General features: G+C 44.7%; 1 protein-coding gene across 1 annotated transcript; it reads left to right on the top strand.

The window, feature by feature from the left end:
• The first annotated feature begins 854 nt into the window (after positions 1–854).
• On the top strand, positions 855–22,658 carry FAM83F (family with sequence similarity 83 member F). The gene is made up of 5 exons (XM_075061529.1): positions 855–1,298; positions 10,114–10,281; positions 14,763–14,884; positions 15,527–16,260; positions 21,134–22,658. Exons 1-5 carry the CDS (start codon positions 855–857, stop codon positions 21,196–21,198), a joined length of 1,533 nt encoding a protein of 510 aa, XP_074917630.1. The 3' UTR covers positions 21,199–22,658.
• The last annotated feature ends 1,463 nt before the right edge of the window (positions 22,659–24,121 follow it).

The raw sequence follows: 24,121 nt of genomic DNA, 5'->3' as shown, positions 1-24,121 counted from the left end.
AAGGTATAAATGAATTAAAAAAATAGATAAGTTTATGGAGAATAGGTCTATCAGTGGCTATTAGCCAAGATGGTCGGGGTGCAACTCCATGTGCTGGGTGGCCCTAGGAATCTGACTGAGAGATGCTAGGACTAGACCACAGGGAATGGATTTCTTGATGATTTCCCTATTCATTCTCTTTGAAGCATCTGGCATTGGCCACTGTCGGAAGACAGGATACTAGGTTAGATGGACCTTTGCTGTGACTTGGTATCACCGTCCTTATGTTCTTAAGGCCACTGCCAGGTATAAGGTCTGACATCTTGCTACCCATCAGAGCTCTATATCAGAAAACCGGGCATGCGTCTAACCCGGTTGTACAGGAGAATCACTTCCAGTCCTGGAGCCCAGCAGGCCTCCCCTTCCCAGCAGTGGCTGGAGGCAGAGTGAATGGCACATAGCCATGAGCACAGAGTGGCAGAGGAGCCCCAGTGGTGGGTGCCCAATGGGTGAGGCCCCACTGGACAGTGACTGGAGCCAAGGGGTGGCCAGTGAGTCCATGCCCTTATCTAAAGACGTGTGGCTTCCAGGGGGGCTTTGCGGGGCAGTCACAAAGCACTGCCCTGGCCCCCAGCTCCACGGGCGCCCCCGCGTGCAGGCTGGGTGCTGCCCCGCGCTTTGGCAGGGGCTGGCCAGCCCCCGCACCCTGGAGCAAGCCCCGCGCTGACCCGAAGGGCAAGGGTTGCAACACAGCCAGGTAGCTGCGCGGCGCCGGGGCAAACCCGCCCCCAGCCACCGCTCCACCAGCTGGGCGGGCACCGGCCGCGGCCAGGTGAGGCGGCCCCGCCCCGTGTGGCAGCAGGTGAGCGGCGAGCATGGCGGACTCCCAGCTGATCTGCCTGGACGACACGCACGTGAACGAGAAGGTGACCGAGGCCCAGGCCAGGTTCTACTACAGCGAGGAGCAGCGCCGGGCACTGCAGGCGCTGGTCGCCAAGGGCGAGCCGGGCTACCGGGAGCGGCTGCAGGACGGGCAGCTGCGGGACTTCCTCTCCACCCGCGAGCTGCGAGCCCTGCCGGCCGCCTGGCGCCGCTACGATGCGCACCTGGAGGGCGGCGGCGCCGGCGACGGAGGCGTCTCGCTGGCCTACTGGCCGGAGTGCTCCGACACGGAGGTGCCGCCGCTGGACTTGGGCTGGACGGACAAGAACTTTTACCGGGGCATCAGCGGGGTGAGTCTCTTCACCCACCCCAGGAAGGAGGAGAACGCGCCGCACCTCAGACAGGTCATTCGGGAGATGATCCAGCAGGCACATAGGGTAGGTGTGTCCCCTGCCCCCCACCCCCGCTCCATTCATCACCCCGAAGCAGTGAGCGTGGGTCCTTCCCCCTGCGGGCTGCGGCTCCCACCGCCTCCTGGTGCTCAGTCTCCTGCGGAAGCGGATCTGCTCAGTGGCTTGTTTCCATTGAGTTCCTCTTCTCAGAGCGCAGCAGCAGCACTGAACTTCGCCATCCACTGAGCCAATTTTCTTCAACCTCCTGTGAAAAGCGTGCATACTGCAGGGACAGGTGCTGTGCCATAGGCAGACAGACCCTCACTGTAAAGGATTCTGGGAAGGAGCTTTAACTTGAGGGATGGAAAAAGCAGAGGGGAAAACACCCCACTGTCACCACCCCAACAATAAATTTTCTTTCCTTGCTGCATCAAAGAGAAGACAAAACCAACAAGGAGTCTGGTGGCACCTTAAAGACTAATGCATCTGGAGAAGTGAGGTTTTTTAACCAGGAAAGGTTATGCCCAAATATATCTGTTAGTCTTTAAGGTGCCACCAGACTCCTTGTTGTTTTTGTGGCTACAGACTAACACAGCTACCCCCTGATACTTGACACCATGCAAGGCAAATAGGAGACAGTTAACTATGGGCCCCCAGGATCTATAACCTACTAATGTCCTATGCAGCATCTCATGATATTCAGTCACTTTCCTGTTAATCAAAATATAGGTTTTGCCAGAGTGACTCCATCAAGAATCTATATCCAGGACTGGATACCCCATTGTTAATGGGGTTTTATATCAGCTGCCCATTTTGTACTGTCAGTTTGAGTCAGTGGCTCAGACAATCACATATTTTGAGTCTGTTTCAATTGTCTCTCTCTCATATATAGATAAAACTATTTAAACTCTGTAAATTTAGATAGATTTGTTTGTTGATGGATTTCTAAATCTATAGTGGTTGAATGCTCTCTTAATCCAATCTTGATTGCTAAACAGTTGGATTTGAGCCAATACATAGCTGTATTTATCTTTTGGGGGCAGAGAACTGTTGTTAATGATGTACTTCTCTGCCAAGAAGACAAACCAATAGGAAGATTCCAAATGTTTGCATGGAACACGGATGTATCAAGAGTATTTCTCATGTCAGCTGAGCTGAGGCTTCCAGGAAAGAGATTACACTTAAAATGGCTTCTCTTCTTGCACAGGTTTCCATTGGTGTTGGCACTTTCAAAGGTGGCAAACGGGGGGGGGGGCTACTTGATCCTTCTCCTTCCTGCTGCTTTCTGTGGGTAATGGAAGCCATTTGTGTCTCCCCATATACACACATCTCTTACAAAGATTTTCACTCTGAATCTGCTATGTGGAATAGGATAGGAAGCAGTTTTCTGAAAAGATTCCCTCTTCAAACTACATATTCCCCTTCTCCTCTGACCCATTTCACTCACTCTGAATAATGAAGGCCTGATTAATTGTTCACCTGCCCCTTATGTAGTCACACACTAATGCAAAGTGGCTGTGAAATGTTTTTACTCTGAGTTAGTAGCATTTTTCTCAGGTCCTGCATCCACTTTGCACTGGTGTAAATGTCTAGACAAAGGGCAGGGTGGTGAGGAATTGGGCTGTTTCAGCATCTGTGCCTGAAGGCCAAAAGTTGTTGGGGGTGGTTGGTTTTGCTGACTTGGACAAACTGAAAAAACCTGTGCCCCTCCCAGTGCGAAGGTGATTGCATGTTAAATACTCATTGAACATTTACTGATCCTATTTAGATAAACCTGCCTGTTATGCTCATATGAGCTGACCTAGAGAGCGTTGTTGTAGCTATGTTGGTCATGGATATTAGAGACAGAGCAGGTGAAGTAATATTTTTTATTGGACCACTTTCTGTTGGTGAGAGAGACAAGCTTTCGAGCTACATGGAGCTCCTCTTCAGGTCTGGGAAAGGTACTCAGAGTGTCACAGCTAAATACATGGTGGAACATGTATTGCTTAGATACTCCAAGAGAACCTGCTTCAATACGGGGGGAAAAAACCCTCTGTCACCCCTATTTGTCACCTTCCACCCCACACTGGAACCCATATAGGGTATCATTAAACAATTACAATCCATACTCAATGGGGACCACATCCTGAAAGAAATGTGTCCCAAGCAGTCTCTCTCCCCCCCCCCCCCCCCCTTTTTCTGGCCTTCTAACAACTCACCAAGCTGCTCAGAAGCAAGCTCACCATAGACCAGGACCCATGAGCTCAAAGCACCACCACACTTTGCCAGAACATCTGCAAGTTTTGAATCTATTATATCTCCACCACTACAATGACCAGTACCCCCACATCGCATCTTTCAAGATCCGTGGATCCTACATGTGTCTATCATAACATGGCGTACCTCATGCAGTGCACTAAATGCCCCCAAAACAATTGTGTGGATGAAACCAGATAATCAGTGTGCTCTCAAATGAACTTGAACAGAAGAATGACAAAAGATTGAAATACCAGCTACCCATGGGCAAACACTTTTCACAAAATGATCTCTCCATATCTAACCCCTCAGTCCTTGTCCTCAAAGGAAACCTCCAAAACATCTTCAGCACCAGCCATAATATGAAATATATGGCAGAATGCAGGTAAAACACAGAGCCAGAGACATAGAATTCTCCCCCCAAAGAGTCTAATTTAATTAACGCATTATTTGTTTAATGAGCATCATCAACATGGAAGCCTGTTCTGGAATGGTGGCAAAGCATGAAGAGGCATATGAATGTTTAGCAAATCTGTTCAGCATATCTGGCACATAAATACCTTGCAATGCTGGTTACAAAATTGCCATGCGAATGCCTCTTCTCACTTTGTTGTAAATAAGAAGCAGGTACCATTATCTCCTGTAAATGTAAACAAACTTGTTTGTCTTAGTAATTGGCTGAACAAGTAGTAGAATTGAGTGGAATTGTAGGCTCTAAAGTTTTACATTGGTTTGTTTTTGAGTGCAGTTATGTAACAAAAAATAAATCTACATTTATAAGTTTCACTTTCACAAGAAAGAGATTGCACTACAGTACTTCCAGGAGGTGAATTGCAAAATACTATTTCTTCTGATTATCATTTTTACAGTGCAAATATTTAATAAAAAAATATAAAGTGAGCACTGTACACCTTATATTCTATGTTGTAATTGAAATCAGTATATTTGAAAATGTAGAAAAACATCCAAAATATTTAATAAATTTCAATTGGTATTCTGTTTAAGAGAGCAATTAAAACAGTGATTAATTGTGATTCATTTTTTAATCACTATTAATTTTTTTGAGTTAGTCCCATGAGTTAACTGTGATTAATTGACAGTCGTGCTGTTAACAAATGGTGTTTGGACTCAGCAGCACTCCCAGGCCTTAGGGGAATGAGCTACCCAAACAAGGAGTGTGTGTGGCAGCATAGAGTGCTTGCCCCCTGGCTACAGGCTTGTACCTGCAACACTCCATTTCTGCTGAGAAGTCAGAGAACCAAGCTGGAACGTGGGCCCAGCTTTTCTGCACAGAAGTAATCATTAGGGTCTAGTCCAGTGTTTCTCAAGTGCAGCCATGACAGCCTCCTGGGCATTGATTGGGGGGCGAGGCGAGGAATATCAGTCTCTTCCCCTCCCTCCCTGTTTCTCCTACATGCACCGCCCTGCAGCACCTCTGGAGACAGGTGGGGCACAATGCTGCAGAAGCAAGGTGAGTCCTTGATCCACCTTGGGGGAGGGGTGAGGCTCAGGGACTCAGGCTTCAGCCCTGGGTTGATTGGGCTTCCCGAACCCCTTATCCCTGGCCCCACCCTAGAGCCTGCACCCCCAGCCAGAGCCCTCAGACCCCTGCACCCCAACTCTCTGCCCCAGCCCTGAGCCCCCTCACACACTCCAAACCCTTCGGCCGCATGCCCACCACATGAACACATCACCTTCATATTGGTGCACATAACAAAATTCATTCCACACGTGGGTGGTAAAAATTAGAGGGAACACTGCCTTTGACTCCTCAACCCGCCTTCCAGGGCTTAATTTGGCCTGGGGCTTGCTGAGAAAAGTGATCTTAACAAACATGCAAGTATCACTTTTCATAGCAGACTTACTAGCTAGCTGGGAGACTGAAAAGAGATGCTTGTATGTTTAAGACCATTTTTCACAGCCTTATTTTTCCACAGCATTATTTTTATTATTGAGTCTGGAAAAAAAAAAAAGCAACCTATACAAATGAATTACAATGATTTGGATGTGTGTATGTGCATATGTATTTGTTTTTTCCAAAAGTTAATTAAGTATTTTAGGAAAAAGTGTCAGTGCAGTCACCAGCAAGAGTTGGTGGCTGCACTCTGAGGCCACCAAAACATTTTTTATAAGAACTCCTGGTCTAGTCTACATGGCTCTCATCCCCTAGTACCCCTCCTTTACTTGCACTACATTGATGACGTCTTCATTATATGGACCCACAGAAAGGAGGCCCTTGAAGAATTCCACCTGGATATCAACTATTTCCACCCCACCATCAGCCTCAGCCTGGACCATTCCACATAAGAGATCCATTTCCTGGGCACTACAGTGCAAATAGGTGATGGTCACTGTGACTTTGCACTGCATGTGTTTTATGGAAATATGCTTATGAGTGTAAATATGATGTAACTGGAATATGCTTCATGCAAAAGGTGGCTTGTAAGGTATTGCAAAGCTTATGATCTACTGAGTGTGTTCATTCTGTTTGTTTGCATGTATTATTTCTACGTCTGGAGTTAGGCAAATAAGATATAAACTTGTATTACTGATGTAAACATATTAAGTGAAAGCCATTAAGGGTGCTTCAGAATCAATAACCTGTAAATGGCTCTGTTTATTCGCAAACCTTCCTGGGTACATGTTGGCCAGCCCTGAAAGAATGGAGGCTGGGGTCTCACGGGACATGTGAACATGTCTCCTGATACTGGAATCCAACTTAAACCTGGTGCTTTTCCATTTAGAAGGAGGGGTGGGAACCCAGAGAGAGACAAAGGATTCCCGCCTTGTGCCAAAGCTACAAGAGGGGGTGGAGCAAGACAAGGGGAAGCCCAGCCATGATAAATCCCCAGTCTACCACCTAAGATGTCTGCTGGAACTAACAAGGACTGCACCAGGGAAAGGATTGGGCCCAGACTATGAAGGAGTCTAGTCTGTGAAAGAAGCTTATTGGAACATCTCTGAGGGTGAGATATTACCTGTAATCAGTTTCTTAATGTATTGGGCTTAGACTTGCGTGTTTTGTTTGATTTTGCTTGATAACTTCCTTTATTCTGTCTGTTATTACTTGAAACCACTTAAATCATAGTTTTTGTACTTAATAGAATCACTTTTGTTTTTTAGGGAACCCAGAGTAAGTTATTAATACCTGGGAGAGTAAACAGCTGTGCATGTCTCTCTATCAGTGTTATAGAGGGTGAACAATTTATGAGTTTACCCTGTATAAGCTTTATACAGAGTAAAACAGATTTATTTGGGGTTTGGATCCCATTGGGAGCTGGGGGTGTGGGTGCAGCAGGTAACCTGCTAAACTGTTTTCACTTAAAGCCTGCAGCTTTGGGGGTGCAGTCTAGACCCTGGGTCTGTGTGGCAGCAGGCTAGCATGTCTGGCTCAACAAGATAGGGTTCTGGAGTTCCAAGCTGGAAGAGAAAACGGTCTCAGAGGTAACGTCAGCACATCAGATGACAGTCCCAAGGGGGTCTCTGTGACCAAACCTGGCACAGTGGTGTAGTCGAGCAGCATCTGTGCACAGCTGATTGCTTTGAGATGTTAGTAGTGATTTTAAGTGAGTTTTAAGTGTGGTGGCTGGAGAACAAACAAAGTGGTTACTGTTCTGTTTGCTTATTTCAGGTAAGGGAAATGGAGGCAGGAAAATTAGCAAAAGGAGTGAGAGTGAGGTTCAGAAGAAGCTAGAACTGCACAGGATGCAGACTGCTGAGAAGGGAAATGAACATAAAAGACAAATGGAATTAAGAAAAATGGAAATTGATGCACAGTTTTCCTGGGAAAAAGCTGCTCACAAAAGAGCCATGGGACCCCAGAGGTTAGCCCAACAAGCTGCTCAAGAAGAGAGGCAGCAAGGTTAGGAGGAGAAGGAAAGACAGAGGCAGCAAGCCCTGGAGTTAAAAGACAAAGACATTGTGGCCCAGAGGCATGAACTGGCTGTAATGGAGTGGAAGAGACAAAACCCTTCAACAGCTGGCTCCACTTCCTCAAAAATCCATAAATGGAAATGGTTATGTTCATAATATGATGAATCCAGTCATATTGCTGAATATTTCATCACCTTTGAGAGACTGTGCACTCTCCATGCGATTCCTGAGGATCAAAAAATGATTACTTTGGTTTCAAAATTAACTGGGAGAGCTCTGAACATATTCAGTAAGATGCCTATTGCTGATGCTTCAGACTGTGGTAAATTTTAAAGAACTGGTTTTTGAAACAGTTCCAGATTACATCTGAAACCTACAGGGTAAAATTCCCACACCATCAACCTCAGCCTGGACCAGTCCACTCAAGAGATCCACTTCCTGGACACTACAGTGCAAATAAGTGATGGTCACTTAAAAAAATTGGCAAATTAAATTTAATGTGGATAAATGTAAAGAAATGCACATTGGAAAAAATAACCCCAACTATACATACAATATGATGGGAGCTAATTTAGCTACAACTAATCAGGAAAGAGATCTTGGAGTTATCATGGCTAGTTCTCTGAAGATGTCCACGCAGTGTGCGGTGGCAGTCAAAAAAGCAAACAGGATGTTAGGAATAATTAAAAAAGGGATAGAAAATAAGACAGAGAATATCTTATTGCCCTTATATAAATCCATGGTACGCCCACATCTTGAATACTGAGTACAGATGTGGTCTCCTCATCTCAAAAAGGATATACTGGGATTAGAAACAGTTCAGAAAAGGGCAACTAAAATGATTAGGGGTTTGGAATGGGTCCCATATGCAGAGAGATTAAAGAGGCTAGGACTTTTCAGCTTGGAAAAGAGGAGACTAAGGGGGGATATGATAGAGGTATATAAAATCATGACTGGTGTGGAGAAAGTGAATATGGAAAAGTTATTTACTTGTTCCTATAATATAAGAACTAGGAGCCACCAAATTAAATTAATGGGCAGCAGGTTAAAACAAATAAAAAGTTCTTCTTCACACACTGCACTGTCAACCTGTGGAACTCCTTACCTGAGGGGGTTGTTAAGGCTAGGACTATAACAGGGTTTAAAAGAGAACTGGATAAATTCATGGAGGTTAAGTCCATAAATGGCTATTAGCCAGGATGGGTAAGGAACGGTGTCCCTAGCTTCTGTTTGTCAGAGGGTGGAGATGGATGGCAGGAGAGAGATCACTTGATCATTACCTGTTAGGGTCACTTCCTCTGGGGCACCTGGCATTGGCCACTGTCGGTAGATGGGATACTGGGCTGGATGGACCTTTGGTCTGCCCAGTATGGCCATTCTTATGTTCTTATGCTGTGGCATGGTTTGGAGCATACAAGGGCAATCCCTTTCCCAGATTCAGTTTGCCTCTCTAGTGAGGATTATTTACCCTGCTGTAGCTACTACCCCTTGAAACCTGAGTTGGACCTCTTCCACCCTTCAGCTGAAGGAAAGGGGCTCTTCTCTACACTGAGCTGGGACCCATACTGCCTGACTGGTTTTAAAAAGAGTTTAAAATAGTTTCATGCTACCTCTGTTTAACACAATGCGGCTGACCATTGTGAATGGCACCCATGGAATTTAAACTTTATACAGACAACTCTGTACCCAGCCTAGTGTAGGCAGGGGGCCTCTGACTGCCCAAGTTTACATGCTCACCGTAAATGAATGAGACTAGGAAAGCAGAAGCTGCCTGTGATGATTCATTCACAGCCTTCCAAAGGTTGGGTAAAATCTTTCAGGAAGAAGAGGCAAGTTGGGGCTTGATATTTCTAGTGTTTTATAAAGGGAGAATAGAGTGGGGTGTGGACCACAGAGAAAAGCCCTTTGAGATCACCTTGCTATATTGTAAAGGGTGCCAATGATCTTCTTGCTTTGTAATTACCTGTAACTGCTGACTGTTCAGACTTTTCTGAGTTTAACAGCATGTTAATGCAGCTTTTTCCATTGTTTTTTATAAAGTCTGTGTTTGGAAAAATGTATCCTGTTGGGCATTTAAAGTGAAAGGGGGTGGGGAGGATACTTGTAGCATCAACAAATGCAGAACTGAATGCCAAACGGTCTCTGTTGTTATAAATATGAGCAGGTGTGTTTGAACCCCATAGGTCAGATATAGAGATGTGTTCCTTGTGAACCCAGCCCAGGCAGGAGCGTTCTCAGGGGAATCTGTGGAACAGAAAAATAAAGTCCCCCTTCTCCCCACACCCTTAGTATTCTGTCTCCTCTGCCCACAATTTCTCTGGCCCCTTGTGCTGAGCAGATGAACCTGGGTTTTCCAGGGTCTCTTCACATGTAAGTAAATCACTGTGAGACAAACACGGTGGAGAGTTCTCACAGCGGAGGTGAAAACTGGGCAGCTGGCTGTGTTGTTCTTCAAGCCTCTGATTAATATGCAGCATTCCCTGGAAATGACAAAAGAACTCCCAACAAGAACTAACAAACTCTTTCCATGTACATGTGTGGGCATTGGGAGAAATAATGAGGTTACTGAATTGTGTTCAGGCATGTGTTTCTCTCACGCTTTAGTCTGCCTTGAGTATACTCTCTGCCCAGCTGGCCTTGCACCCATACCCTTTTGTTTTATATTAGTGTGTTTGCATGTCCCCATCTCACTCCTATATCTAATACTGTATTTTACTTGCCTCTCTTTCTCCCCGATCCTTGCTTCCAGATCATTGCAGTGGTAATGGATCTGTTTACAGACCGGGACATCTTCCAGGATATTGTGGACGCAGCATACAAGCGCCGGATCCCAGTCTATATAATCCTGGATGAGGAGGGTGTGAAGTTCTTCCTGGAGATGTGCAAGTGTATGAATCTCAGTAGCTTCCAGATCCAGGTAAGATACTGTGATACAATGGAGGCCATGTCTACACTACAGATGTTCCGCTGTAATGCCCAGGTGTAAACACTTCCTACATCGACAGAAGGGGATTTTTTTTGTCAATATAGTTCATTTTTTCAAGAAACAGTAGCTGTGTTGACTGAAGAAGTCTTCCTTCGACTTAGCCATGTTTACACTGGAGATTAGACCAACCTAACTATGCTGTTAAGGGTGTAAAATTTTTCACAGCTCTGAATGATGTAGCCTGGTTGATTTAACTTTTCAGTATAGATCAGGCCAGAGCTTAAAAGGGTCTTTGTGTCTCCAGCAGGGGGTTGAGCTGATGCAGTTCTGGGCTGGATTAGAGACTGTTTGTATGGACAACTGAGTCCCTTCTAGCTGCAGTGTGCTCTGATTGGCAGAGGGGAGCTGGGAACTGGAGCCATATTGGAAAGCAGGAGAGTAAGAAAATGGTTCTCTGGTGCTGAATGGAGCAAGAGAAGACAGAGGAATGACCTTAGAGAGGGAGCTCTGAGTAGGAAGGGGCCTAAGGAGGGTTTGGGCCTGACTGACCTAAGCATCTCTGGTTGGAAAGAACTTTGTCATGGAGAATCATGTGCCTCTGGAGCAGGGATTCCAGCTGATCTAGAACTGAAAGGTCTCAGTCATTCTCTGACTATTATTTGGGCATGTCAATTTTGTTTGTCTGACTGTTATCTTATTCTGTCTTGTCACTTTACTGAACTCACTTCTATTATCTCAGCCAGACTGGGACTAAAGCTCCCTGCTAATTTTGTGACCCCAATGTGTGAGTGAGTGTTTTTCCTGGGTGAAGACATTGCATGTGAGGTACCCTGGAGGCTTTCCTAATGTGAGTGCCTACAGAGCTTGCCTCCAGGGTTTGTGGGTAGAGGTCACTAATTTTTGTACACCACTGCTCAGGCCGATATGCACTAAGATGGTGTCAGTTACAGTATGTTCATGTACCACTGTCACAGAACTGGAATAAGGTTCTGGGTCTAGTCTACCTGCTGAGGATTAGTGTGTAAGCAGTAGGAACATTTTCACATTGAAAAGAGAGAGACACAGAAAGGTCCCTTCCATGTACATACCATAACCTGCTGGGAGGCCATGACCCACCTGCTTTGATTCCTAGCAGGAAAGCATTGGTCATTGCTCAGGGTGAAAACCAGGTCTCCTGTGGTTGAAGTAATTGCAAAGTGAATTCAGATAAAAAGAATATGATTTCCTGAAGCCTGAGTGTGGTGGATAAAAACAAGGCTTCTGCAACCAGAGGTTTCTAAATGGATACAAACTGGAGGGCTGCTTCTAGCTGAGGTCTAGACTTGTCCTCTGCTTTCTTTTTTCAAAAAGTATTTAACGGCTACACTCTCCTTTTATACTTAGCTTTCTGCTGCCATTGGGGGAGACTTCAATACTTGAGTTCAGCCTTATTCCCCCTGAGTGGGCTTCACTGTCAGCCTTGCAATGAAGTCAGACCTCTGTTGATCTCCTTCTCAGGGATAGTAGTTTTTACTTTCACCCAGCTAAATAGCAGAGAGCCATATCACCTTTTGCTGGGTTTTCCTCAGATCTTACAGGTTAAGCAGGATCAAGCTTGATCAGTACTTGAATGGGAGACCTTCAAGGAATACCAGCTTTCTGCAAGAAGTGCTAATGACTGAATAGCTGGCACTTTTTTCCCTGTGTTCACATTAGGGTGACCAAACAGCAAATGTGAAAAATCAGGACAGGGGGTGGGGGTTAATAGGAGCCTACATAAGAAAAAAAAACAAAAAAATCGAGACTGTCCCTATAAAATTGGGACATCTTGTCACCCTAGTTCACATTGAACTAAGGTCCTGGCATGGTAATATGGGGTGGTCTGCTGCTGGAAGTGCCATCTTCCAAGTGACCTGTAACACCAAGATATTGGTTAGTTGCAATCATTAAATGATCCCATAGCACTCTGATTTTTTTTAAACCCTTAAGAACTGTTCTGGCCATATTTTAATTTAGATAATTGCACTCTGCTTCGACTGGATATCATATTCTTTCTCTTAGGGTACATCCACATTTGAACTGGGAGGTGTGATTCCTAGCTTAGGGGTTAGCACCTAAAAATAGCAATGTATCCATAGCAGCTCAGGCTAGTCGCCTAAGTACATACCCAGGGAGCTGGGCAAGATTGTACTTAGGGCAGCTAACTTGAGATGTCACCTAGGTTACTGAAGACACACTGCTATTTTTAAGTGCTAGCTTGATCAGAGCTAGCATGAATATGTCTGCACAAGCTGGGAATCACACCTCCCAGCTCAAATGTAGACATACCCTTAAGCTATTTAATAGCATGGTAGTACTCCATCCTAGAGGTGAGTGCATTTCAGTGGAGGGATATTGTTCCCTCTATATAGTTTATTTATCAATCTTTAAATACTCTGAGATCTTTCAGGGTAAGAGACATTACAGAAATATAAGTTTTTGGAGGTAGTTGATGTGGTATATTCACTAAATTGCATGCTATTTGTGTTTTCTGCACATGAGGCCGTATCAATACATCTTTGTCTCGGCACTGTTAAAAGGTATTTGAGTGATTATTTTGTTGTATCCTTCTATTCCCTCTGTGCCCATGTAAAGAGTCATTTTTAGATCACAGTAATTAAAAGAAAATCAAATTTGACTTCTTTTTACCAAAAGCAGGAAATGCAATGTGCAAATCCAGTGAAACCTCCACTTCCTAAATACTGTTGCAACACGTCTGGCTTTGTGCTCACACACTGCTCTTAGATTGCTCACAGATTGTTTCCTGGTAAAGAAGTCACATAACCTCTTGTACCATTTTTTAACTGATTTGAAAAAAATGAGGTCATTCTGTTTGCAGATCATGGGCTATTGACTGCCATACAGCAAAATCCAGGTTGGTTAAATAGAAAAAGCTCTTCAGTGGAAAACCAGATGGATAAAAATGTTATAATAAACACCAAACAGGACACCCTGCTTCTGGTGCGCTCTCCCTGACCTGCATTCAGCATCCCCCACACATGACTCACTATGAGGCCTTGAGCAAGTCACTTTGACTTTTTCAGGTTCCCCATCCGTGACACAGAGTAGTAATACTTATAGGGGTATTGTGATGGTAATTAGCTAATGTCTGCACAGCACTTCAAACATACCAAGTAGTATATGATTGCAAGTATTATAATTTATTATTAGTCAGAATTTGTACTGACACTGCAGCATTTCTATTGAACAAATACAACAGATATGATGAACAGATTAAAAATTACATATTGTATTCAGAAAACTAGGATTTTAAAAGAATTCTGGATTCCATTGGTCACAGTAAGTTCACTTTTATGGCTGGAAATCCAGCCTGGTACAGCTAGGGCCCAGGTGGTTTTTTAAACATATGACATAGGTCTAATCAGCAGAGCACTTGTTTGTGCACTCTAATCTCTTCTTGTATGTTATGTGCAGACAGACATCTGACACTGAAAGGCATATAGCCTTAAGTCAGCATTTTTCTAGTCTACTTAGGACTTAAGTATAACTGACCCTTATACCACCAAATCTATAAAAGAGGATTCTGTGGTCTGTCATGCCCGCTGATCTCTTTGCAGTGGCCAGTTAGATATCTGAGATGCTTGGGAATCCTTCCCAACCCACCAGTAAAGAGAGGAGTTCTCTTACTGTAGCAGAAGGAGACTAGGAAACCTCTAGGGGAATCTCTCCTACTGGAATGTTCCAGAAAATTGGGATGTTCTCTCCTCTTGTTGTCTCTGATAATAAAATTGTCCAGACTTTTAATTTCCCTTCCTTTACCAAGCCCTACTTTCACTATGACAACACAAACGAGACCAGTGCCTGAGACCCTGACTCAGGTCTCCATTTCAGCCCCTTTAATTTAGCACCAGGTGGATCTCCCTGTAGGAGAATCTCCCTTCCCCCATCCTCCCAGCATAGGAATATGCAGGGGTTAGAAATTTATGTGGCCAGAATGCACTGTGCTCTAGCTAGTCTGAGCTGGCAGAGTGGCTTATGGGAGACTGGGGGTGGACCCAGGATTCAGAGAGTGCAAAAATGCCACTGTTGATTCACTCCCCAACCTGGACTGCAGCTCAGCATTGGGGACTGAGGATCATTTTCTTCCCTTAGATTTTGGAAGCTTTGTCCCACGTGCATTTCAGACTTCTGAGAGCTGGGACGAATACGTGAATGGGAGAGGCATTTGACCTATTAGACAGTCCTACAGATAGATGGAGGAGAGTGACCTGTATAGAAAATAAGTGACCAGCTGAGACAGACAGCAGAAGTACATTCTGCCTTGGATTATCCCTTCTGCAACCTTTCTGAGTTCTGTTGGCCAATGTGAAATAAGCTCTAGCATGGGATGAAGGAAGATGAGATGACTGGGGTGGTGGCGCCTGGAGCTGGGGGATTATCTGATTCTCTATGTGCATGATTTGTTGTGACTTGTTTTTTCACCTTCCTGTTAGAACATCCGTGTACGTTTTGTGACGGGAGTTGGGTTCTATATGCCATCAGGTAAGATCAAAGGCACCTTGGCCTCCCGGTTCCTGATGGTGGATGGTGAACAAGTGGCCACTGGGTCCTACAGGTGGGTCACTCACCCAGGACATACCCATGTTCTTTGTATAAGGTCTGCCCCATGCTTTACCTAGGGGAGGTAGGGAGCAGCCTCCTTCTTTTTTTATTCCCTAACAGTTGTCCAGTCCATTTCCTAGATAGGCTGCTGTGTCCAGTTGAGCTCTTTGTAGAAGTCTGATGTGCAATAGAGAACACAGAACTGACTTTTGGAGGACAGAGTATCTCTGTGTCAACAGAACGTTCCACTGAATGAGAGAATTCCTCCTCACCAGCCAAAGTCTAAATGGAATTCCCCAGCATCCACTGTGGCCAGTTTGCTATCTAGAAGAGGTTAGCAGGGCAGTATAGAGAGCCCTCCTGCCAATTCAGCAACAGCAGGTTAAGTGTGGTTACCAGTCTCCTTGTCCAGATGGGGGAATTGTACTTTAAGGTCTCACAGTTTTTTCTACCAGATTTGTCCACCTGTACAATAAAGAACAGACTTAAAAATATATACCATGCCACTCAAGTATCAAGTCAGATACTTGTCACATGGTAGCAGTGCCATGTGTTTCTGAATGCCGAGAGTTCAGAGGTGGTCATTTGGGGGTTGGAGAGGTGTCAGGTTTCCCTATCTCCATGCAAAAATCTAACAGTGGCTTCTCTCTGCCAGTTTCACTTGGAGCTCATTCCACATCGACAGAAACATCCTCCTGTTGTTGACAGGACAGAATGTGGAGATGTTTGACATAGAGTTTCGTGAGCTCTACGCCATCTCTGAGGAAGTCAATCTCTACAAGGAGCTGAACATTGCTAGCCCTTTTCATTCAGGAGCTGGGATATCGGAGCTTCGCTCCTCCACTGTGTCTCGTAAGATGATCAACCCCAAGTACAGTCTAGTGACAAGGCCTGCCCCTGGTGAAATGTTCTGGGCTTCGCGCCAGAGGCAGGAGTCACAGGGGAAACTGGAAAGGAATGAGGAGGAAAGTGAGTCAAAGAAGCGGCTGGATCAGTTTCTGAATGACTTGATCACGGTGGAGCAGGTGCTACCAGAAATTCTGCCACCTCTCGAGAACTTGGGGAGAGTGAACCGGAGTCCCCAGAGATTCCTCTCCTTTTTCCATCGGGATCAGAAACATAAGTCCAAATCCAGGGAGTCCATTCGTGACACCAAGAAGGATGAGGACGCTGGCAGTTCTGTTGCCAATGGGGAAGCCAGCTCCAAGCAGGGTAAGAGGTTTGGCAGTGGGTTTTTCTGCAGGAAAGCTAAACAGCCCCCAGTCATGAGGACCAATTATTTTCCCAGTGAGGGACTCTCAAGAAAAGAGTTTGAGATTGTGAAGATGGCAGGTGAGGACCTGATCAGCTTCAGCCTTGTCAGCATTCGGAGTTGTGCGGGCACCTCAGGTAAACTTCCTTCACCACGGTTCCCCCGGGCTTCCCCAGTCCAGGCATGTGAAGACAGCGCCAACCATTTCTTTTCCTCTGCCTTAAAATGACAAGGAGAGCAACTGAGGCCAATGAAACAAAATCATCTTGCAGGCATTTTTAAAGGGAAATTTTGTGAGACTCACACTTCTCATGTGACTTTCTCTGGTCTCGAGGTGGGGAGGGTGAATCTCTCTCTCATTCCACACCTCCCCATATGAAAAGGTTCCAGACACAGGTACTTTGCTTCCCAGCTGGAAGCAGCATTAGTGGTTCACAGCCCTCCTTGGTGCTAGCAGAGAATTATGTTGTACTTGAGGGACCCTACTGGCAGCGCACACTTGAACGGACAGGTTTTAGATGTCTCCTACCACCTAACCTACTCAGCTTCACTTGACTGGATATAGAGTTGCTATAACAAAGTCATTGTGGGAGGGAATACAGAGTAGGGGAATCCCACATAACCTACTCCTTCTCCATCCCCCTCAGTCAAACATGGGGGAGATCATCATGGAATTAGAACCTAGGGAGTTATCGCAACATGGCCAAGATCAGTGCTTGCAACATGTCCTACAGTGGCTTTGTGCAGGTTAGTTTTCAGTGACTCAAGTGAATTCAGAACTGGCAAATCCCCTTCACACGCTAGTTCCTGAAAGGTTTAGATGTTGACAGACTGAAACAAACCTACAGACTTTCCAGGCTAGTCTCCCTCTTTGGCAGTGACCCATGCTGGATGCTGTGGAGAGAGTTGCAAAACCAGAACACCTCATATAGCAGGGGAATAAATTACATTCAGGCAGTGGTCCCGAAACTTTTTCGGTCACCCCCACTCCCTGTTACTCAGTCTGCCCACCCGCCCTCCCCCAGGGTTGGGGCTGGGGCTGGGGCTGGGGCCAGGAGCGGGGCTGGGGCCGTGGATTGGGGGCTGCGGCTAAGGGCAGGGCTGTAGTCGAGCTGGGGGGCGCTCCCCCCCCCCCGCTAGGGGGGTGCCCCAGACCCTGCCGCACCCCCTGAACATTCCTCTGTGCCCCCCCTAGGGGTTGCGCCCTACACTTTGGGAACCACTGCCTTAGGGGAGTAATTTCTTCCTGACCTATATTAACCAAGGATCATTCTATGCCCAAAAGAATATGAAATGGGACATTTGGCATGAGGGAGGAGGGGAGATTTGATAAGCCTGAAACGGCCATTTTTTAAAAATGGAAAGAGACTCAAGAAAGTGAGGAGAGTATTGGGGAGAAAGATGAGGTTAAAAAATAGCAATCAGTTGGATTCTAAGAAATATTTCTGCCTCGAGAGAGAGATTTAAATCCCAAAGCTACTTAAAACAGATTGAAACAAGATGCGAACAGTTTAGTTTGGACCACAATAGATTCATTTTGGAGGGAACCCTTAGAATTTGGGAAGTTGGGAGTGAGCCCTCCCCTCCCCCATCTCAAGTAACTGCATATTCTGTGCACAGCTAGTATATGTTAGGTACTCTGCTGATCCCCTTCCACAGAGGAAGGAAATCTGTAGACTTACTGGAATCAGATGGGTTGACCTAAGGGCTTGCAGTACCCTCTAGTGACAAAACTAGAGAACTGTTGAGTCTGTTTTCCTACCTGTCTCTCTAAAGAGGCAATTTAAAGTGATAGAGACCCCATATTTCTAACTTCTGACTCTAGCTGTTGTAAAATAATTCTCCCACCACCCTGTCACTCCCACATGTTATGTCAAAATGAGGCTGTTACCTTTCTAGGGCATGAGCTGGGTCTTCCTATCAGTACTGTAAGCCAATGGTTCTCAACCACGGGCACATGTATCCTGGGGGTACTCGGAGGTTTCCAGGGGTGTACATCAACTTATCTAGATATTTGCAGGACTGGCACTAGAGTTTTTTGCGCCCTAGGTGCATGGCCATTTCGCCGCCCCGCGCGCTGCTCCCGCGGAGGTGTCGCAGCCATTTCTGCAGAGGGTCCGTTGGTCCGCAGCTCCAGTGGAGCTGCCGCAGCCGTGCCTGCGGGAGGTCCACTGGAGCCGTGCGGACCAGCGGACCATCCGCAGGCATGACTGCGGCAGGCCTACCGGAGCCACCTGCTGCCCCCACCCCCGGCAAAATGCCACCCCCCGAAAATCCTGGCGCCCTAGGCGATTGCCTAGTTCACCTCAATGGAAGCGCCGGCCATGGATATTTGCCAAGTTTTACAACAGGCTACATAAAAAGCACTAGTAAAGTCAGTGCAAACTAAAATTTCATCAGACAATGACTTGTTTATACTGCTCTATATACCGTACACTGAAATGTAAGTACAAGATTTATATTCCAATTCGTTTATAATTACATGGTAAACATGAGAAAGTCAGCACTTTGTCAGTACTAATGTGGCTGTGACACTTTTGTATTCTTATGTCTGATTTTTGTAAGCAAGTGGTTTGTAAGTGAATTGAAACTTGGGGGTGCACAAGACGAATCTGACTCCTGAAAGGGGTGTAGTAGTCTGGAAAGGTTGAGAACCACTGGTGTAAGTCACCTACCACAGTTTGGGGTAGTATATGAATAATGAGATGGTAAAAAGAAAACTCACTCAAAGTTTATACTTAGTATCAATGTATAAAGTAAATGCAGCAAAAATCTTAGAAATCTGAAGTCAACAGTGAACTTGGTGATCATGTGGGCACCCTACATTTTGAGTTGGGGTGGGGGGAGGATGAGTAGGGCAGTCACCTTGGGTGCAAACATCCAAGTAGCATTGTGCCACTGGGCTTTTTTTTACCTCTGCTATGATTGGCTGGCCTTTTTGGGGCGGAGAGGGCTTGGTGGCTGGGAGTGGGTGGCAAAATAGCTAGGTTCACTTCTGCATGTGGGTTTCTTATTTAGGTTTATACAAATACTAAAGAGGTGCTGGTTCAAAAGTGTAGGTGACCTGACACCACAACAGTGGGTGCAAATGGATCTAAGGGAGTCTGAATGTAAGGGTGGAGGAGGGATACAACTTAAGCATTGCCTTAGAATTTGGATCACAGTCTCTGCCCCAAGATGCTTATAGTCAAAGAGCTTGATCTTTCAACATTCTCTAATCAGTGTGGCTACTCCAAGAGTAAGGTTCAGGCCCCAAGGTAACACTTGATAAGTGAGGACTAAGGGGAAAGAGGAGAACAAGGTTTATCTTAATAAGATCATGTGGTTTCCTTGTTAATAACATAATGCTTGAGGGTTTAATAAAACTTCCTAGGCATGGATGTGGAGTGGCATTTGTGCTTCAAGAAAATGTGAGGCACTTCTTACTACTCAGATAACTTTGAGACTGGCTTCTTTTTAAAACTCCAAGCTTGGCTCAATATAGGCCTAAGTGAGGAATGCTGCAGTGCTATGTTTGAGGCTGGAGGAGAAGGTTGAAATACAACAGAGGTGCTTTGAATGCAGTTGGGCGCAGTTATCCAAAGCTTCACATTTTGAATTAGATGCATGTATTTTTTAAAGATTCATGCAAGCATGTATTAACCCTTTGGGCATACCTGTGTACACATCCTCTAAAGCAGGGGTCTCAAACTGGGGCTCGTGACCCCTCGGAGGTCACAAGGTTATTACATGGGGGGGTCACGAACTGTCAGTCTCCATCCTAAACCCTGCTTTGCCTCCAGCATTTATAATGGTGTTAAATATATAGAAAAGTGTTTTAATTTATAAGGGGGGTTGCATTCAGTGGCTTGCTTTGTGAAAGGGGTCACCAGTACAAAAGTTTGAGAACCGCTGCTCTGAAGTCACTGTTAATTATATTTAACTGTAGAGACACATGACATCATACAAATACACAGAAAGACCAGATTCCCATTGCTTGTGTTGATCACTATCTGAGAGAAACTGTCCTGGCCGCTAGCAGTCTGTGGCTCAGGCTCAGTCATTAGTAGGAGAAGACAGCGAAGAAGGCACAGAAGAAAGCTTTGTGGCAGGGCTTGAAAAATCTTACTGGCTGTTTACATTCCAGAAGACTATACCAGAATTAGATACAGCCAGAGTTAGACACAAAGCATGTGGGTTGTAGAGACCTCATCAGTGAAGACTGGGGGTAATGCCCTGATCAGAAGCCTGGCCACCACTTACTGGGATTTCTGCTAGGGTGATGTCCAAGTGTATACTGCTTGAGGACTCCATTTTTAATAAGTGTTACCCCTGATCTTGAGCAGCCTCCCCCACCAGCATCTTCTGTGTTGAATGAAATTCATCTAGTGTAGCTATCCACTGCCTAAGGGAGATAGGATAACTTTACAAGTATTAAAAGGTACAGACATCAGGGAGGAGTGGGAAAGAAGGAAACTGTTGAGTGTGGTGACCAAGGGATGATTAGGAGTAATGGGATAAAACTCAGAATGTGACTATTTAGGCTAGAAATCACACTTAACTGTGGGATTATTACACCCCAGATTTGTGTCTCAATAAAGTTTTGGAAGCCCCATCACTCTGGACATTTGAAACTAGAGTGAGTAAAGCACTGCAGAACATATTGTAGGGACTAAGGCTGCACTGCTCATGTGGACAAGCTGACCTAGTAGCCTTTTTTCATCTCTAACTCTTTGGAAGTGTCCCAAGCAAGCAGTGACCAGGTCTGGCCTTTCTTGCCTTCTGTGAGCTGAGGAGTCCATAGTTCAGGCTGTCATGCTTACAGACCAGGAAACAGAGCTCATTTCTCTAGTCATTATAAAACTTTATCACTTTTTGATTCTGGAGTCTGCCCTTTTTGAGGTATCTCCTGATTTCACAGTTAGAAAGTGAGATGGATCTAAAACAAGCAATATAATGAGGGAAAGTTGAAAGTTGTGTGCTGAAAGTTTTTTATAAAAATCTTTATTTTTTTTAACCTTTTTATTACAGGTAAAATGAACCCAAACTCTTCCACAGGGGATAAAACCAAACGGTCAGCCTGTGTGATGTCTTGATCTGGAAAGAATGTCAGGAGAATTGAAGACCCCAAAAGAGCATTTGATGGAACATATGACTTCTTACCCATTTGAAACCTGCAGACTTGTTCTCACACAAATGGTCTTTCAAACCATTGTAATGTCCGGGATGCAGCTTGTACCTCCAGTGAAAGCACGTGTGTTGCACAAAGCATAAAAATGTGGGTGGTTCCTATATAAGGATTAGCGGTGAAAGTGTTAATGTCAATATTTAACTGTGATAATTGGAACTTGGAGCTAAACCTGCACTGAGATGAATGCAGGGGAGCTTTCCACTTCTTAATGCAGTTATTTCAATCTGTCTAGCTACAGACTCAAAAGGACAGCATTGCATCATTTGGGAGAAAATTGTGAAATCTGCAGATCATGTGGATTTTCCTTTTCCATGGATTTCTATAGATTTCTGTTATCAGCAGGGACAGCTAGAAGATTCAGTGGATGAAGAATGTGGATTTGGCTGGAAGAGACCAGGGGGTTAATACTTCACTTCATGTCAACTGAGCTGAATGATTTGGTGGTAATTTCCCCTCAGGAGAAGACAAGGTTTGGAATATAAGGGAATGCTTCAGACCAAGATTGAGGTGCGTGTGAGGTCCCAGACCTGGGATAGCAAGGAGTGCTGCAAGATTATACAGGGCCACAGGAGGTGAATCATAAAATCAGTTTAATCATTAATTCCATGCCATCTTGATCTTAATGGAAAATAAGTAAAGGGACACATCTTGACGGCTGAAAAGACAAGAAGAGATGGGTGAAAGTTTCAAACATCTGGCTTACTTTCCATTTTTAGTTAACCTCCCCCTTCCAAATGCATAAAAATAGAGGTCCCCATCCCATAAATATATGGAGACACCAGTTATTGTGCACACCCCTATTGGATTCATTCAGTATTTGGACTAGCATTTTGTACTGATGTGTTTGAGTGAATTTTTTCAGGCTTCAACAAACCCTCAGTGATTTGTAAGAAAAATACATCATAATGGTAAATAACCACCTACATACAAATAATATATTTGTACTAACACATTATTGAACACAGCAAAGGAAATATGATTTCTTTAATGAAAATGAACAAAGTTCAGCACACATTCCGGTTGTACTTGGAATTTGTAGCAAAGAGCACTCACCCAGAAATAAACTATCCCAAACATTCTGCTGGGTCTTTGATCACTGTGATTGTATGATGAGGGAGTTTCCTGCAATTGATAAAATCTGGTCAATTGAACATAAGAATGGCCATATTGGGTCAGACCAATTGTCCATTTACCCCAGTTTCCTGTCTTCTGAGAGTAGCCAATGCCAGGTGCTCCAGAGGGAATGAACAGAGCAGGTAATAATCAAGTGATCCATTCCCTGTCACTCATTCACAGCTTTTGGTAAACCGAGGCTAGGGACACCATCCCTGCCCATCCTGGCTAATAGCCACTGATAGACCTATCCTCCAGAATTTATCTAGTTCTTTTTGAACCCTGTTATAGTCTTGGCCTTCACAACATCCTCTGGCAAGGAGTTCCACAGGTTGACTGTGCGTTGTGTGAAGAAATACTTCCTTTTGTTTGTTTTAAACCTGCTGCCTATTAATTTTCATTTGGTGATCTCTAGTTCTTGTGTTATGAGAAGGAGTAAATAACACTTCCCTATTTACTTTCTCCACACCAATCATGATTTTATAGACCTCAATCATATCCCCCCCTTAGTCATCTCTTTTCCAAGTTGAAAAGTCCCAGTCTTATTAATCTCTCCTCATACGGAAGTCATTCCATACCCCTAATTATGTCCTATCCATGGCCGATGGCCTGTCTGGAAGTTGCTCATTCTAGCAGATTTCTTCCTATCAGCAGGTCTGGTTCTCAGATACCATGATAGTGGGTTTGGTATAAGAACATGAATGGAATTCTCTCTCTCTACTTATAGGGACAGCAAACGGGCATGAGCTGCTACACTAGACATGTGCAGTATATTTAATATCAATGACAAGTGAACTTCTTCTAATGCTGAACATGCTCACAAGAACTTCACTTGACCTTAAGCTGGCCATGGTATCTTTCCCGCATTCTACTAGGTACGCTCACCCCAGTGTGAGTTGACAAAGTGATTGCCAGTCAGTATAGCCAGCCTGGGAACAGACGGTACCCCTACAACTGGTTCAGCCAACTCTAACCTAACATGCATCCGACGAAGTGCGTATTCACTCACGAAAGCTCATGCTCCAAAATGTCTGTTAGTCTATAAGGTGCCACAAGACTCTTTGCTGCTTTTGCAGATCCAGACTAACACGGCTACCCCTCTGATACTCTAACCTAACAGCAGCTCTTTATAAAACTTCCCCTCCCCAGTAACACAGCACAGGTAGCAGTTTACACCATCACTTGAACACGAGAATAACTTCATACATGAGTAATGCCACTGAATTAAGCAGGGCTACTCACATATGTGAGTATTTCCAGTATTTGACAGGGCTTGCTCTTTATAAACTGAGGTGACTTAGTTTGTCTTGGTTCTATTATCTTCCTTTTTGGAGATTTTTCTCTTTTTACTTGTATTTGTTTAACTTCAATCTCTGATAAAGTAATTAAGTTAACCATGGCCAGGATTGCTTTTCATACACTTTCTATTTGGTCAGACGGTTGTCTGATTTCAAGCCTCTGGTGCTTCCCTATTCTCAGTGACCAACTATTGTTTTTTAAAAAGTGGTTTAATAAATACACTAGCTAATTCACCTAACAACATGATGATTTAAATAGTCTTGTATCTGGTTTTGATCAATCTATTTTAAAGGTCTTCATTACTATCCACATATCTTTTTCTTATTTTTCTTGTTAAGAGAGACTTAAAAGGAATTCAATACCTCAGCCATTCTTCTGCTGTTAATGTCATTCCGGCCTCTGTTATTAATGGATTG

The sequence above is a fragment of the Chelonoidis abingdonii genome, chromosome 1 (genome assembly GCF_003597395.2).
Source record: "Chelonoidis abingdonii isolate Lonesome George chromosome 1, CheloAbing_2.0, whole genome shotgun sequence".
Taxonomy (NCBI): domain Eukaryota; kingdom Metazoa; phylum Chordata; order Testudines; family Testudinidae; genus Chelonoidis; species Chelonoidis abingdonii.
This window is presented reverse-complemented; position numbering and strand designations above follow the sequence as displayed.

Bases quoted from the DNA above. Each gene is read 5' to 3' on its own strand.
- FAM83F (XM_075061529.1), top strand. From the start codon at position 855: ATGGCGGACTCCCAGCTGATCTGCCTGGACGACACGCACGTGAACGAG. The intron at 10,282-14,762 runs GTAAGATACTGT...CCTTCCTGTTAG, and splicing joins TCAGTAGCTTCCAGATCCAG to AACATCCGTGTACGTTTTGT. The intron at 14,885-15,526 runs GTGGGTCACTCA...TCTCTCTGCCAG, and splicing joins GTGGCCACTGGGTCCTACAG to TTTCACTTGGAGCTCATTCC.